The sequence below is a fragment of the Antechinus flavipes genome, chromosome 1 (assembly GCF_016432865.1).
Source record: "Antechinus flavipes isolate AdamAnt ecotype Samford, QLD, Australia chromosome 1, AdamAnt_v2, whole genome shotgun sequence".
NCBI classification, from domain to species: domain Eukaryota; kingdom Metazoa; phylum Chordata; class Mammalia; order Dasyuromorphia; family Dasyuridae; genus Antechinus; species Antechinus flavipes.
The window spans coordinates 330168095-330183616 of record NC_067398.1 but is presented as its reverse complement, the minus strand read 5'-3'; the positions used below and the strand labels follow the sequence as shown (position 1 = coordinate 330183616).

General features: G+C 36.5%; 1 protein-coding gene across 4 annotated transcripts in view; it reads left to right on the top strand.

The window, feature by feature from the left end:
* Nucleotides 1–15522, top strand: part of ARHGAP17 (Rho GTPase activating protein 17) — a 129381-nt gene that overhangs the window by 81574 nt on the left and 32285 nt on the right. For all 4 annotated transcript variants that reach the window (XM_051967246.1, XM_051967269.1, XM_051967254.1 and 1 more), the window contains exons 3-9: nucleotides 510–614; nucleotides 4970–5043; nucleotides 10058–10169; nucleotides 10780–10856; nucleotides 12150–12261; nucleotides 12798–12866; nucleotides 13052–13133. In XM_051967246.1, the coding sequence (XP_051823206.1) occupies nucleotides 510–614; nucleotides 4970–5043; nucleotides 10058–10169; nucleotides 10780–10856; nucleotides 12150–12261; nucleotides 12798–12866; nucleotides 13052–13133 (631 nt within the window). The remainder of the gene's footprint in view (nucleotides 1–509; nucleotides 615–4969; nucleotides 5044–10057; nucleotides 10170–10779; nucleotides 10857–12149; nucleotides 12262–12797; nucleotides 12867–13051; nucleotides 13134–15522) is intronic.

The following is a 15522-nucleotide window of genomic DNA, read 5'->3' as shown; positions in this document are numbered from 1 at the left end:
CTATTCTACACTAATGAAATTACAGTTTTACATTCCTATCCCTATTAACAGAGATTAGATGGAATTTAACTAAATTTTAAGTGGAAATAATCTGGTCAAGTTGAAGAAGATAAGCAGACTATAATACTTTGCAATAATAACAATAAAGGATAATTTACAAGTATTTTTCCAAATTAATCTTGTGCTTACTTAACCACCTACATGTTTTATTTTCCTTTAGAATGTAAACTTGATATTGAACTTTTTGTTTTGTTTTGTTTTGTTTTGTTATCGTCTTGGAAATATCTCAGTCTAACATAAAGCTATGTATGTAGTGGCTTTAATCAATATTTGGATTGAATGGAATTCAATTTCTGTCTATTCAGTTTAATTATGTCAAGGGATTACTTAACCAGGTAGAAGATGGTCACCCCACAAAACTCAGATAGGATTAGTTTTTACTGTGCCAACACAGACTTAATAAACATACCAAAGGAAAAAAAAAAACTTTTTTCTCTCTTCCTTACTAGATTGAGAGACGGCTCGACACAGTGCGGTCAGTGTGCCATCATTCTCACAAGCGCCTCTTAGCATGTTTCCAAGGCCAGTTTGGCACAGATGTGGATAAACGACATGTAAGTATTTGACCTTTGGGAGATATGTTTGTTTTCTTCTCTGGCTTTCTTGATCAGGTGCCTTGCCCCTAAGTCAGTGTTGCTCTAGAATAGAATGGGTGGAACCCCATATGTTGCTGTTTGGAGCCCCAAGAAGCTTTGCCAGCAGTAACATTCCTTTGTCGACAGCCTGTTGTGTCCTGAGCCCCACTCACTTGCATTGTTTCCTTCCTCCTCAGTGATAGGTGTTTTGAAAGACTGCGTTAGCATTTGACACGGACTGAAAAGAATGCACTTATTCAGTTCGGATCACCCTGGGGTTCCCACACAACACCAGCTGAGCACAGAGGGTGCTTTCATTCTCTTGCACTGTAATCCATCTGGCAGTTCTGCCCCTTACTTTATAAGTTCTTAGATTATATATGAATGTTGAATCTTATGAACCTAATTAGCCTTCTAATAATAGTCATTTATACATGGGAAAGTTAATCGTAGGATCATAGAACCTTAGAGCTAGAGAGCCTCCCCCACATAATCCAGTCCAGTGGTGCCAAATGGAAACAGAGTCACTAAACTGTACATAAAGATCCCTGAAGATTGACTCAGAAACCATATAGTAACATTGTCTTTGTTCTATTATATTTTCATTTATTTTTTTAAAAACTATTTCCCAATTATACTTTAACCTGATTGGCATGAGGGGTGGAGGTGGGACATATTTGACACTTCTGATCTAGTCCAACTTAAGTTTGACAGACTTGGAGAATGTAGGATCCTAAAAGGAACCTTGAAACATGGAAAATCTAAACTAGAATATTAATGCTGGAAACATCCTTGGAATGTAGGTCATAAAGTTAGAGGGAACCTTAAGCTTTATGATAGATCAAAGAATTTAGTTAGAAGGGACCAAAGAGGTTGTATATAGTCTAATCCACTCATTTTTTTTCAAGAATTCCCCGAGCATTTTAGAACTGAAAGGGAATTGCAATGTCTTCTCTGCTTATTTTACAAATAAGGAAACTGAGACTCAGAGGTAAGGGGGCTTATTTTTAAGGTCACACACAAATGATTTTCCTTTTTAAACATTTTATTTAAATAGTATTTTATTTTTCCAAATTACATATAAAGATAGTTTTCAAAATTCAATTTTTGTAAGATTTTGGATTCCAGATTTTTTCTCCTTTCCTTTCTTACCTCCCCTTTCCCAAGATAGCAAGCAATCTGATATAGTATATGTACAATAATTTAAAAAATATTTACATATTAGTCATGGGCCCAAATGATTTTCAAACCCTGGTTTTCTAAGTCCAGTATTTTTCCTACATTTTTTTGGAGTCTTCATCATCATTTATAAGGTTTGCAGAGCCCCATACTTATATTATTTACTGCTTATAACAGCCCTGTGAGTTAGGCACAGTTATAATTTTTTTTTAAACAACCCAGAGAAAACTGAGGCCAAGAGTGTCTTCCTCAGAATTATAGCAGATACGTCCTTGAGGAAAGTAGACAAGTTGTCCTTGACTCAGAATCCAATCCTCCATCCCTTGTGCCTCCTACCTGTGTCAACAAGCTGAATAAAGGAAGAGGAGGCAGTATGCAGGCACTTGCATGCTTCTTTGCTTAAATGCCACAGAATAGGTAGCAACTTGTAGGAAACTTGACAGCATGGTTTTCCTTTCTCTTAGAACAACTGCTCTTCTTCAGTTTCCCATGTGAAGGAAATGGAAGTATGAAACAAAAACCACAGCACTGATCAGTTCTCTTCAAATAAATTAATCAGAATTTAGCACAGACTGGCAAGAAAGGAGGCGTAGTATTGTGAAAGTAGCACTTGCCATTAAGAAACTTGGGTTCAGGTTTATACGCTATCATCTGTTAGCCTTGTGACCATGGGCAAACCTCTGATCCTCTCTTTCCTTCATTGTCTATAAAATGGGGATACTATTATGTGCTCTATCTCATAGGGTTATCAAATATCATTAAATAATGACTACAAAAGTTGGTAGTACCAAAGGGGCATATAAACCTAGGATTTGGGTTGCATTGATGCACACTTTCTATTCCTAATGCTTATAAGGATTCTCTGCCTTTATTAGCAATTTATTGCTATGGCCAAGAACCTTTGCTCTTATGTGACCCCTGCCTTGTAATGATGAACCCCTTGAATGTAGAAAACCACAAGAGAGGCCAGAATTTGTTCTCCATTTGCCTAGGCTGTCCTCACTCTGGGATGAGCTATCAGAGCAGCACTTTAGGAGATCTTTAAGTCGGATAATAACTACAATGCATTATAATGATTTTAACAACTAAGAGTATCTGGATAAACAAAATTGTCTTTGGATTCTTTAATCTTACAAATTAATTCAGTTTAGCAAACACTTGCATTTTGTCAGGCACTGAGGGTACAAAAATGATGACGCTACAGTGTTGAGGAGGAAAAAGGGAAGATACCTATATACGAATAATTGTAGAGCAAAATGTATTAAGGTCATAGGAAAGACTTAGACAAAGTTCTGAAAGAAAATTTGAAGAGGAGAAATCACTTTCAGTTGAGGGACAGATCCTTCAAGGAAGGATATATGAAGATAGTAGCTTCTAAATGAGGCTTTTAAAAGGAATAATTTCAACAGATAAAAATGTAGAGAATATACATCCCAAATCAGGGTCTGGGAGATTTGTGGGAGAAAGATGAGGAAGAGCATAGATATGGGAAGGCACTCTAGAGAATAATACCTTATAGGTTAACGTGACTAGAATATAGAATTTATGAAATAAGGCAGGAAATGGACATTAAAGGTTAGTTGTGAAGGACCTTAGATATCAAGTAAAGGAATTACAAAGTTAAGAGGAATTTTATCCTCTGAGCAACAAGGAGCCACAGAGAGACTTGGGTATCAGGGAGCTCATTTTGACAGCTGCCTGATAGGTAGGTTAAGAAAGACAAAGACTGGAGGCAGAGAAAAGAGTGAGGAGTTGGTATAGTAATACCAATTAGAGATGAAGAAAGTGCAAAACTGGGACACTTTCAGTGGGAATGTGAATTTAAGAGAGACCTTGGAGGTAGTAGGCAGGACCAGTTAAATAAGGAAGGTTGGGCAGGTAGACATTATTTCTAGAAGGACTCCATCAGCTTCACTGTACTCTCAAATTCATCTGGCACACAAAAAAAGTCAAGGACTTCTCTAAATCGGTTTCTACTTGTTCAGCAGACTTTTATTAAGGAGTTACTTTATATCTTGTATTGTGCTGGAAGATAGAAGGATAAATAAGTTATTGTTCTTAATGACAACTTACAATCTAGTATTAGAAAAAGTACAAATTAGAGTATGATGGATGAATAAAAGGGAATACAAGATATTGGGAAATCAAGTGAGAGGAAAGATCACTTTCACTTTTGGTAAAAAGGGCAGAATTTCTGAAGATGGTGGCATTTGAATTGTATCTTGATGGGTATCAACACTATTTACCAGGAGCGAGTCACTTTAATCTCTCTGAATCTCATTATATTTGGGGAATTAATAATATTTGTACTTCATTGCTGTTGTTTCTCAAATTGCTTGTTTTGAGAAAGTGCTTTCTAAATCTTAGTTTATTAGTATAGATCATATTAGTACTCTTATTGCTAATAAGCAATATAATAATAAGAGGCAGAGATGGATAAAATATTTGAGATTGTTTATCAAAAGATTCTCTTTGCATTGATCACCTGCCATATAGAGAGACTTAGAATTCATCTAAAAACCAACTCTTCTTATTCAGAGTTTTGGCTTTGCTTGTGTACATATTGTAGAAGTAGTGTAAAATTGAAGTAACCCTGAACGTGGGATCTGGAGATCTGGGTTCCAGCCCCATCTTTAACACTTATTAACTCTTAAACCTTGTAAAATTCACTTTTTTTCTCCAAGCCTGTTTTTTCTATAAAATGTGAGGATTATACTATATAGTCTCTAGACACTTAACCCCAGATTTCCTATAGCTCTAATACTGTGCTTTATTCTAATGGATTTTCCAGCTCCAGTGTTCTAAACACTGAGATTTCCTTTAGCCCTAAAATTCTGTGAGGGGGAATTTCTGTAAGTATGATAGTATTTGTATAAAGAATAGAGATCAGACACAGCATAGTAAAAGTACCTTCTGAACCCTCTCTTTGCAGGGTTAGAAGATAACGATTGTAGAACTCTGCATATAACATTGGCTTGCTGTATAAATTTGTTTTATTGAAATGTTTCTTTTTAAAAATTTTGTCTGTCATGTGGTAAAGGGAGGGGGCATATTTGGAAGTGAAGGAGATATAAAAATAAAAGATCAGTTAATTTTTAAAAAAACAAAGTGGTCCTGAATAAAAGTGAGCTAAAAATATGCCTTCTGCTTCACAGAAAAAACTTCCTTTGACTGCCCTTGCTCAAAATATGCAGGAAGCATCTACCCAGCTTGAAGAGTCTCTTTTGGGGTATGTATTCACATGATTCTAAAAAAAAATACAGTTCCATGAAGGGAATAAAACTACATGAATCGCAGCTGTCTATGTAAATTGGAGAGAGTGTTGGCATGATTCTGTGTAAAGCAACAGGTATAACCCTCTAGGGTGAGGAATTGTAGCAGGGACAAGAAGAGGCAACTTCGTGCTGAGGGAGAGAGACTTCCTAAGGAAAGCTGGGAGGAAAGGCAACCAAACTGTGCCAGAGGCACGTCTAAGAGCACGCACCCTCAGAAAGATCACTGGACTTGCTGTGGGGCTGTGTGCGAGTCACTTAAAACTCTCTGAGCTTCCCTTTATCTGTAAAGTGAAGATTATAATTCTTACTTCACAAGGAGTATTGTTGTAAAGAAAATTTATTAAATGAGCTGTAATTTCTCTTGAAGTATGAGGGAAAGCTAGCCAGAGCACCTTAGGGATTCTTTTCCTTCCATTGGGGGGAGGAGGGAGTATATTGCAAGGTTAACAATTATGTATGTATTCTCACGTCCACAGTTGGCAAAATATTAAGACCATAATTTTTAGCTATTTTGTCCATTGAATTTGCCCCTCCTCTACCCTGTTCGTTGGAGTCATTTTGATTGGTTTATACTCACCTGGTGGTTTGACATGTGATGGAGATTTGTTACTTTGAAAATAAGTTTTCCTTGCCATGGTTCCATGACACTATTTTAGTGAGTCTCTGGAACTGGATTGAGAAATATTGCAGTATTTTCAGAACAAAATTATTTTTAATCCACTGTAACTGAAAAGACAGATATCTGCTGCCTGAACTTTTTCTTGTTGGACTGAGGTAGAAGTAGGGAGGGCACCAAAGAAAAATTCAATGTCAGGCTCTTGCTGTCCTGAAAACTTAGGAATCAGCAGGCAGCAGATTTTCTCCAGCCTTGATATTTTATAAATTGTATGTCTGCTACGTATAGCTAAAGGAAGTCATCAGCACAGTTTTGGGTTGTCCATCAGTTTAGCTCAGGTTTAAAGTGTCAATTAATGTTCCCGCTACCAGAGTGAAAGTTCCTGTCCTCTGTGCCACTTGTCACCATGCTCTAGTTGCCCTTAAGGTTCTTCACTATTTGGTTTCCAAATTCACCTTCCTTAGATTCTCCAATTAAGATCACATCTGTCTTAAGACCCCTGTAATGCCAGCTTGATCGGTATCCCTTTCTTTGACCCTTGGAAATTCTGTCCAGTCTCTTCAGACTATAACAGTAATCTCATTTAGAAGTCTGTAATTCTGTCTGTCTGTTTTCTCTTGTCATTCTTTACTTGTTTTCCCTAGAATTTCCTTGATGTCCCTTGCCCAAGATGCTTTGACTCTGAGCATTTTCACCAGCTGTTCCCCTGTCTGGATCTCTCTCTGCTTATCAATACCTCCTAACTTCCCTGGACTATTTTGAGTCTCAGCTAGAGTCCTATCTTCTGCAGCAAACTTTCCCTAGTCCCCTTAATGTTAGTGCTTTCCTTCTGTTGATTATCTCCAATTTATCCTATTTATACACAGTTGTTTACATGTTGTTTACATGTTATCTCCTCCATTAGATTACAAACTTCTTGAAAACAGGCCCTTTTCTTTTTATTCCCAAAACTTAAGCACAGTGTCCAGCATATATAATTGGTACTTAATAAATGCTAGTTGCTTGATTGGCTAAACAAGTGACTTTCCCAGGGTCACACAGCCAGGACGCATTGGGGCTTAAGCATAGGGTCAAGAGTTAGCAGTTCTTGTAACTTTCTTGGGCATATAAGGAGATTTGAACTCCTAAATTTAGATTTACAATCTAATGTTTTTATTAAACTATATTTGCAGTATGAATGCAAGGGCCAAGAATGAATTTGGGCTAAGTGTTAAGTGTCTGAGGTCAAATTTGAACTCAGGTCCTCTTGATTTCAGGGCTGGTTCTCTGTCCACTGTGCTACTTAGCTGCCCCCAAAATATACATTTTCATTTTCAAAGCTATTCAGCAAGGAGACTGGGTAGTGTTAGAGGGCTTGATACAGTCAGCTCAGATATAATCCACAAGTGATAATGTCTGGAGACCCTCACCATCTAGAGAAAATCCCTCTTCCAAGGGCATGGCCATGAAAGTGGTGAATTATGCCTCATGTGATGGCAGGCATTTAACAAAGTTAACTTCTCTGGTTGCATCAATCATGAAATATTATTTGATCTTCAGATATATGACAGACACCTTGCTGAATCTTTAAGGTAGTTGTTTTACTCCAACAAACTTGCGTGTGTTTGTATGTATGTGTGCACATATATATGTATATAATGCAAATTATATGGGTTTTATCATTCTAAATCAGGGTAGTAAGCATTTATTAAGTATGTGCCAGGCACTGTCATTAAATATTAGGGATGACAAAAAGGCAAAAGCAGTAAACATATAGATTTTACATTCTCTACACACCTCTCAGTCATATTTCATACTTCACCATATCAGTGAAGATATAGACTACTAAATAAAATAGATTGTAGAAGCCAGCCTTATTATATTTTTGTCAAATATATCCCCCTCTCTATATATAGAGAGGTAGATGTAGACACACACACACACAACACACACACACACACACACACACACACAAATACATTTATCATTACCATAAATATTTTTATAGAGTTTATAAAGCTGGCAGGTAGGTTAGCTGTTAATTGGTTTTTGTAATTTCATTTTTGGTCGTTGTTATAATAATGTCCATTTTTTCCTATTCTTTTAGATTCACTCTTTAAGGTCTCTTGAAAATAGATTTCTGTATTTTGTTGCCTATAGCACAATATCTATTTCTTTCCAAAAGCCATGTTTTGTCACAAGGAAAAGTGTCATACACAAAAAACAAAACTACCTGTGTGAAATCTTCAATAGTTGTAGTACCAAAGAGGAAGCAAAAGTCTAGCTGTTTTTCCCAACTTCATTTTCTTGCATGATTTATACTACTTTATATATTAAATCGATTGCAGTTGTATTCATGTCCAAATGTGGTAGTACCACTGCTATCTGTAATGAAAATTGTTCACTCTAGAGAACTTAGTTTCTTTGTTGTTCTTCAGTTTCATTTATCAATTTTTTGTTTATTAAAATAAATTAATTATAAATTATTTATTAATTATTAATATTAATTATCTGCAAGTTCTTATTTCCACTACTTTTCCTTTTTTGAGAAACAATATGACAAATACTTTTCTCACATAATCTTTTGTAATGCTTTATTTATGCATGAGCTTGTACCTTGTTTTGGTGTTGCTCTTTTATGTTATTTTGCAAATGAACTTATACCCTGAATTATTGTTGCTCTGGACCACTATATTTCTTTGTTTAATAAGGAGATGGTTTACTGGCTGAAGTGGCTTGAGTTGTTTTTTTTTTTTAACTTCCTCATTTGGGTGCTTGTTTTGCTTAAGTTAAGCTTTTCTAAGAAATGATAGAAATGAGTCATAATCTACTTTTGTACATTTTCAGGGTCAGCAACTATTATAATTGCATACAATGTCTTATCTTCTGTCTTTAAATTTGATACTAATTTACAGCTTTGTTCTAACCATCCCAATAATCTGATGCAGATCATCAGTAACATTGCTTTCCCATATATTAAGTTATAAATACCGTTTTAAATATTTAGTGTTCACTCTGATCTCAAAACTATCTTTAAAAAATTTGTGTTTGTGTGTATGCATACACATGCTTGCATGTCATATGGCTTTTGATTCTCTCTAAGCCTTTGATCTCATTTCTTTGTCCTGAGCCATATTTTTCAGTTTATGTGTTTTGTTTTGTTTTTTGTATTTTTCTCTGTGCCCACATTTTCATGGAAGTCACTGTCTATCATGGTGGCTTATGTTGAACCCTGGATTTAGAGTCTTGTTAAGTTCTTCATAAAATTGAGAAGCAGCATATTACAAGGAAATACAAAGTGAATTTGGAGTCAAAAAATCTGTGGTTAAATCCCAGTTCTGGCATATGATCTGTATGACTAGTGATTTTACCTTTCCAGTCTTCATTTTCCTCAAACGTGAAATGAGGGTTTTGGATTAGATGATCCTTTCCAGTTCTTCCAGTGTCTTCCAGACCCTAGAATCTATATAGTCTCTTTCACTCTATTTGACTAATGTTGATATGTCAATCTCCAACTGGATTCAAAATGTTTTCTTAGCCAGTATATATCCTGACTGCTGTGAGATAAGCTGAACAAGGGTCCCGTGAAAGTGAGATTTCTTGTTGCTTTTAGGCACACCATGAAGCAATTCTGCTAGACTCTTCATTTCTCTGAAAAGAACCTGTGAGCCAGCCTTCTCTTAATTGCAACTCCTTCATGTTACTTGGTTTTGTTTCTTGCTAGACTATTCATATGAATATGCTTTTGTTCCTTCAGTTCTGCCACTTTTGTAATAGAAAAACAAGAGAGCAATCCAAGACCTTGGCCACTAAAAGCCATTACAGTTTTCTTTTTCATGGGTCAAAAAATATATGAGCTTATGCCATGCTGACATAACTTTTCGAGAATTTGATGCTCTGCTTCTCTGCACCATGAAGAAGAATTTTATTCAACTTAGAATTCTGTGCATCTTTAAAAAATTTGAATGGTTTTCTTTTTGGCCTCACTTAAATTTGCAAATTATCTCCTTCCCCTTCTTGCTCTGCAGATAATCCTTTGAAACAAAAATTAAAATAGAAATGGGTGCAGGAAGCAATTTAACAAAACTAATCAATACATTAGGTTAGTCTGATAGTGAAGTACTTTTTCCATATCCATAGTCACCCATTTCTGAAGAGAAGAGAAGGTGTATTTTCTTTTATTTAGAAACAGATTTGGTCAGAGTTACATAGTATTGGGTTTCCCTTTATTTTTGTTCTTTTCATTTATATTGCAATCTTTGTATTTTGTTTATACAGAGCATGTTGCTAACAGTGATATTCATCTCTGTAAATTATTAGTAGCGCTTAATTTCTTAATGGCTTTTGTTTACTTGAGGGTTTTGCTTTTAAAGGAAAATGCTGGAATCTTGTGGAGAAGCCCAGAATCTTTTGGCTCAGGAACTCTCTCAACATGAAGTTTTTGTTGAAAAAGAGATCATGGAACCACTGAGTAATATTGCAGAGGTAAGTTATTTTGTTTTATGATGTCAAAGAAATAAAGTTTAATGATGAAAATTTAAGTTGGAATTTTTTGAGAAGAAGGCTGGCTATTGGACTTCAGCATGAATGTCTGAAAGTGGATGAACAAATTTATTTTGTTATTATATATGTGTCTCTATATGTGTAGAGATATATCATATACACACACAAACTTCTCTCAGATTGGCCTGTGAAATTTGATGCTTTGGCAAGCCGAAATAGCATTAGTATGTTGTACCCACCCATTTTAAAATCTGTTCATACTTTACTTGATGGTTCTTCATGATTTGCTGAAGAAAAAAAATCCCTTATCAGATAAGCAAAATTCTTAGTGATATATGGCTTTTCCACAGCTAGTCTTTGGAGACCAGATACACAGCCCATTGCCAGACCTTTACTTGAAGGCTTTCCTGCCGCTTAGGAGCTGTAGGAACCTTAGCTCCACTGATAAAGAATTCAAGCATCCAGGGCCCTCCTCTGCTCCCCTTGAGGCATTAGATAAAGTTTTAGAAATTTAAAGTGTGTTTTTTCAATTTCTTGAAGGTTTTTTTTTTTTAAACCTGAGTTTCATAGCTTCATGTCTTCTTTATTCCAGGTGGATATCCCAAACATTCAGAAACAAAGGAAACAACTTTCAAAATTGGTATTAGACTGGGATTCTGTCAGAGCTAGGTAAACATAGAAGGTTGCTTTTGAAAAAATACTAATTTACACTGCCCTCAAGTTTCTAGCAGCTTTAGCTATCTAGGAGTAATGCATGTCTCAAAACTCGTAATATTTTATGCATAGATGAAGCCTTCATGATGTTACTTAGAACATGTGGATTTTTAGTTTATATAGTTCAAAAAAGTTTTGTTATGTAGTCACTTTGTCATTTGGTTAGAAATAGTATATTAAAAAGGGTTAGACTAGGAAAAGAGGAAGATGCTTCAATCTGATACTTATCTATGATGGAGACTACTTTTTAAAGTATCCTATAATACTTTTGAACACTCTGGGTAAAGTTTTCCTTCTCATTGAACCCAGATCTATTTCCTCTTTCCTCTATTTTCTGGAGTTGGACAGACTAATGTCTTTTAAGGATTTGAAGATTTCTATTATGCTTCCTCTTAAGTGTTTCTTTGCTGAGCTAAATATTCATAGTTTTTTTTTTTTAATTAAAGCTTTTTATGTTCAAAACATATGCATTTCAATATTTACCCTTGCAAAACCTTGTGTTAGAAATTTTTTCTCTCTCTTCCTGCCAATATTCATAGTTCTTCCAGCTGTTCCTTATGACATAATTTCATATCCTATTGGTCACCTTTATTTGGACACTTTTCAGTGGCCTTCCTAAAATGTGTTACTCAGCAATGGACACAACATTTCAGGTATTATCCAATGAGGAAATGCTGTGGTGGAACTTTTGTTGTTAAGGCTATCAGAATGCTCATACTCTGAAAGTATGAGAGTTTCTAAAGACCTGAGAGACTTTTTCCCAGAAAGGTGTCTGAAAGACAGGAACTTGAAGTTTTAGTGTGATAAGGATTCCTAAATAGGATATTATGGAGAACATGGATTCTTAGATGAGAGGCTGATTGTAGTAGAGGTTTGGAGCTAGAATATGGAGTGAGATCAAATGAAAGCAATACTTAGTTGCTTATGGGCAAGTACTTTAGCACTCTTTCAATAATGCCCATAGAAAAGAGAAAGAAGTTGTTTAGGGGGTTATTTACTGCTAGGAGACAACAAATTTGATCTGAAGGTTGACTATCTTTGATTGCGTTTATTTACCATATTCCTCATGGTTCTTAGCCTTTTTTCCAGAGACATTCTAAACTTTTATACTCACAAAAAACTTTTCAGTATATAGCTTGTTTCCCAGTGCAGGAGATGGTTAGTGAGAAGTTTGTCAGCCATTGACCATTATTTTATGAGCTTGGGTTTACAAGGGCAACATTGATTCAGTTCTTCTTTAATTTGCAGGTGGAATCAGGCTCATAAGTCTTCAGGAACTAACTTTCAGGGGCTTCCATCAAAGATAGACTCTTTAAAAGAAGAGATGGATGAGGCTGCAAATAAAGTGGAACAATGCAAGGTAAACTTGATTAATGACAACAGCAGTCTGTTTTGTTAAGAATGTAACATTGAATGTTAGTACAAAAGAGTAAGTTTTCCTGATAAATATTATTTAAATTTATTTGAATGCAAAAAATATTATAACACCCCCTTAGTCACTTCCTCTATGCTCTGTCAGAATTCTTTCTCTTTATTTTCATTTACTTTCCCTCATATGCTCACTATTAGGTTGTGCTTCATTATTCCAGGATTTTCCCCCCATTATTTTATAAGGGTTTTCCCAGATTTCTTGATATTTTTTAGTTATAATTGCATCATAATATTCTGTGTCACATTAACATTCCACTGTTTATTAATGATATTCCTCTCTTGTACATTTAAGTTGGTTCCAGATTTTTGCTTCTACATATAATGTAGAAAACCTTGAAAATATCCAACCTTTTTTTGTGGGTTTTCAGTAACATGTTCAGGATGTATTCTCAGCAATTAGGACACAAAGGATATTATTTTTGTAACCTTTATCACAGATTCTTTCTTCTCTTTTACTTAATCTAGGATCAACTTGCTGCAGATATGTATAACTTTGTGGCTAAAGAAGGGGAGTATGCCAGATACTTTGTTACGGTAGGTCTGATTATCCTTCTGTGTAATGTTCAGTTTTAGAAAAATGAGTTGTTGTGGTGTTGTTTGAAGACCTGTATGTTTTGTCCATTGAAAACAAATACCACATTTCTTTTGCTCAACCATGTTGTGATGTGTTCATCAACGCTAACATTTCCTTTGTTTTTGAATGTGGGTTCTGTTCCCAGTTATTAGAAGCCCAAGCAGATTACCATAGAAAAGCCTTAGCTGTCTTAGAAAAGGCACTCCCTGAAATCCAGGCCCATCAAGGTAATGTAACTTGTGTTGTTGCCTCAGTCTTCTCTCTGCCTCTGCCCCCTCTGCAGTCTTCTTCTCCTGGCCTCCTCTGCATGCAGTCCCTAACAGTAATGCCCCCCTTTCTTCTGGGAAGTGCTGTGCCCCAGCATACTTTCATCTCTTGCTATTGCATACTCTTGTTCCTCCTAAAGTAGATTTACCGTACTAACAAAACACTTGTCCTTCTGAAACCTACAAAACCTGTTGTGTTTTTTGGGGGGGGAAGGAGGGGGAGCACAATGTTATTCTGTCGCCTTTCTGAGATACATGAAGGTATAAGGTGCATTGTCTTTTCCAGAATCTAATAGTTGAGTCGCTGCAGTATTTAACCCTAGAGCTGAAACTTCCTAAAAATCCTTTTCCAAAAAGTCATCCTAGAATTTTCTGAGTGTTCTGAAAATCGGTGTCACACATCACTATGGCTAGTGAAGGCTCAGCTTCCTGGTGAGGATCAGATCAGAGGCCATTTATTCTCTGTTTCTTCCTTTATGTGGAACTTTTCACCCCAAGAGCATCGCATATTTGATCCCTGATCTTGGACTATTGAAGATCATACCCCCAATATGAGGACTGTAGATTTACCTTGATAATCACTTCTTTAAGGGGGGTGTGTATGTATGTGTGCACGCGTGGGCATGCTGGGGGGGAGGAAGACAGACCGAGACAGCAGATATGAATGAATATGAGCCATTTAAGTTGGTGCTTGGAATTTACTCATCCTTCAGCCTTAGCTAGAGAGCTACTCTTATGATAGTCTGTACTTTTTCCAAGCTTAGTTCGCCATGTTAGTTTCTTGCTTTCCCAACTTTATGTCCATAGTTCTTTACACATCAAACATTTAATGTTCATTTCTTAGCATCCCTATCATAAGAAACTTAGAAACTAGGTCATTTAAGAATTGAGCGCAGGCATCCTGGAAATCTGCCAGATCTGTGGGAGAAAGGGTGAATGGTCAGCCAGTAACTCCAAACTGCTCATTCTGGAGGTTTACCATTGACTTTTTATTTCTGTAAGCAAAAAGCTTCAGTACAGGCCAGAAGTACGTAATAACTTTCCAGAATTTAATAGACAAGCCTAGGTTTTAGCACTCAGGTCTAGCTTGTTTCTCCTGTTGTAGCTAAGCCTGAAGGATGTAAAGCACTGCTCTAATTCCAAGCACCAATTTCAATGATACATATTCATTTGTATTGTTATTGTTCAGTCATTTCAGTCGTGCCTGACTCTTTGTGACCCTGGTTGGAGTTTTCTTTCTATAGATACTAAAGTAGCTTGTCATCTTTCTTCTCCAGATTATTTTACAGTTGGAAAACTGAGGCAAACAGGGTGTAGTAACTTGCCCAGTCACACAGTTAATGAGTGCCTGAGGCTGGATTTGAACTGAACTCTTATCTGCCTCCAAGCTCAGAATGTCCACTGCGCCGCCCAGCTGCCCTAATTTTACCCATTCTTTATGGCTCAGCTTAAGTTCCACCTCCAACCTTCTCTGACCACTGAAACCTTGAGTGACCCCTTTTTCCTCAAAAATCCTTAGATTACCTACTAGCTGTACAGCCATTTGACACTTTCAAAATATGTCCTACATTGACATCTTTTCCTATATGTCCCATATTCCTACTAAAATCAGTTTCTTGAGGGACAAGGACCAGGCCTTCTTCATCTTGTTTCTCCCACATCGCCTAGAATGATACCTTGTACACAGTAGACATCCAGTAAATATTGCTTGATGATTGAAGTGTCAAAAAAAAAATCTTTTTGGGAGATTGTCCTAGGAGTGATTCCTAGATAAAGGAACATGATCTAGGAGAAAAAAAATCTCCAGGTTTTACTTATCCCTAGAACTAGAGAGGGATTTCTGCAGATGCACTATGGAAGACTTGAACTCATGACCGTCAGGTTATGAGACTGATGCGCTACGGAATCACTTCCATTTGAATTGTCTCAGAAATATTCTAAAGATGAGCCGGCAAGCTAAGATACCAGTCACTGAGTTCTTTCTTGAACTAAACTGCCAAGCATTCCAACTCTGCTGCAGAGAGCCTGACTCCATTCAGCTGACCTCGTTGTTCAAACGCCAAATGTGCACTTGCTGGTTTTATGGAGAACTCACACAGGGCAGGGGCTGTCATGGTGGATGGAAAAAGCAACACAAGGACACTGTCAAGGTCTCTCTTAAGAACTTTAGGATTGATTGTATGATTTGAAAGACACAGCAACAGGACCAGCCAGCATGGTCCATCCTCATTAGAAAAGGTGCTGATCTCTATGAGCAAAGTAGAATTCACTTAGCTTAGAAGAAACATGAGATGTGCAAAGTTAGAGAAGCCATCCCCACAGATGTTTATAGGGACTATTTGTATCCAAG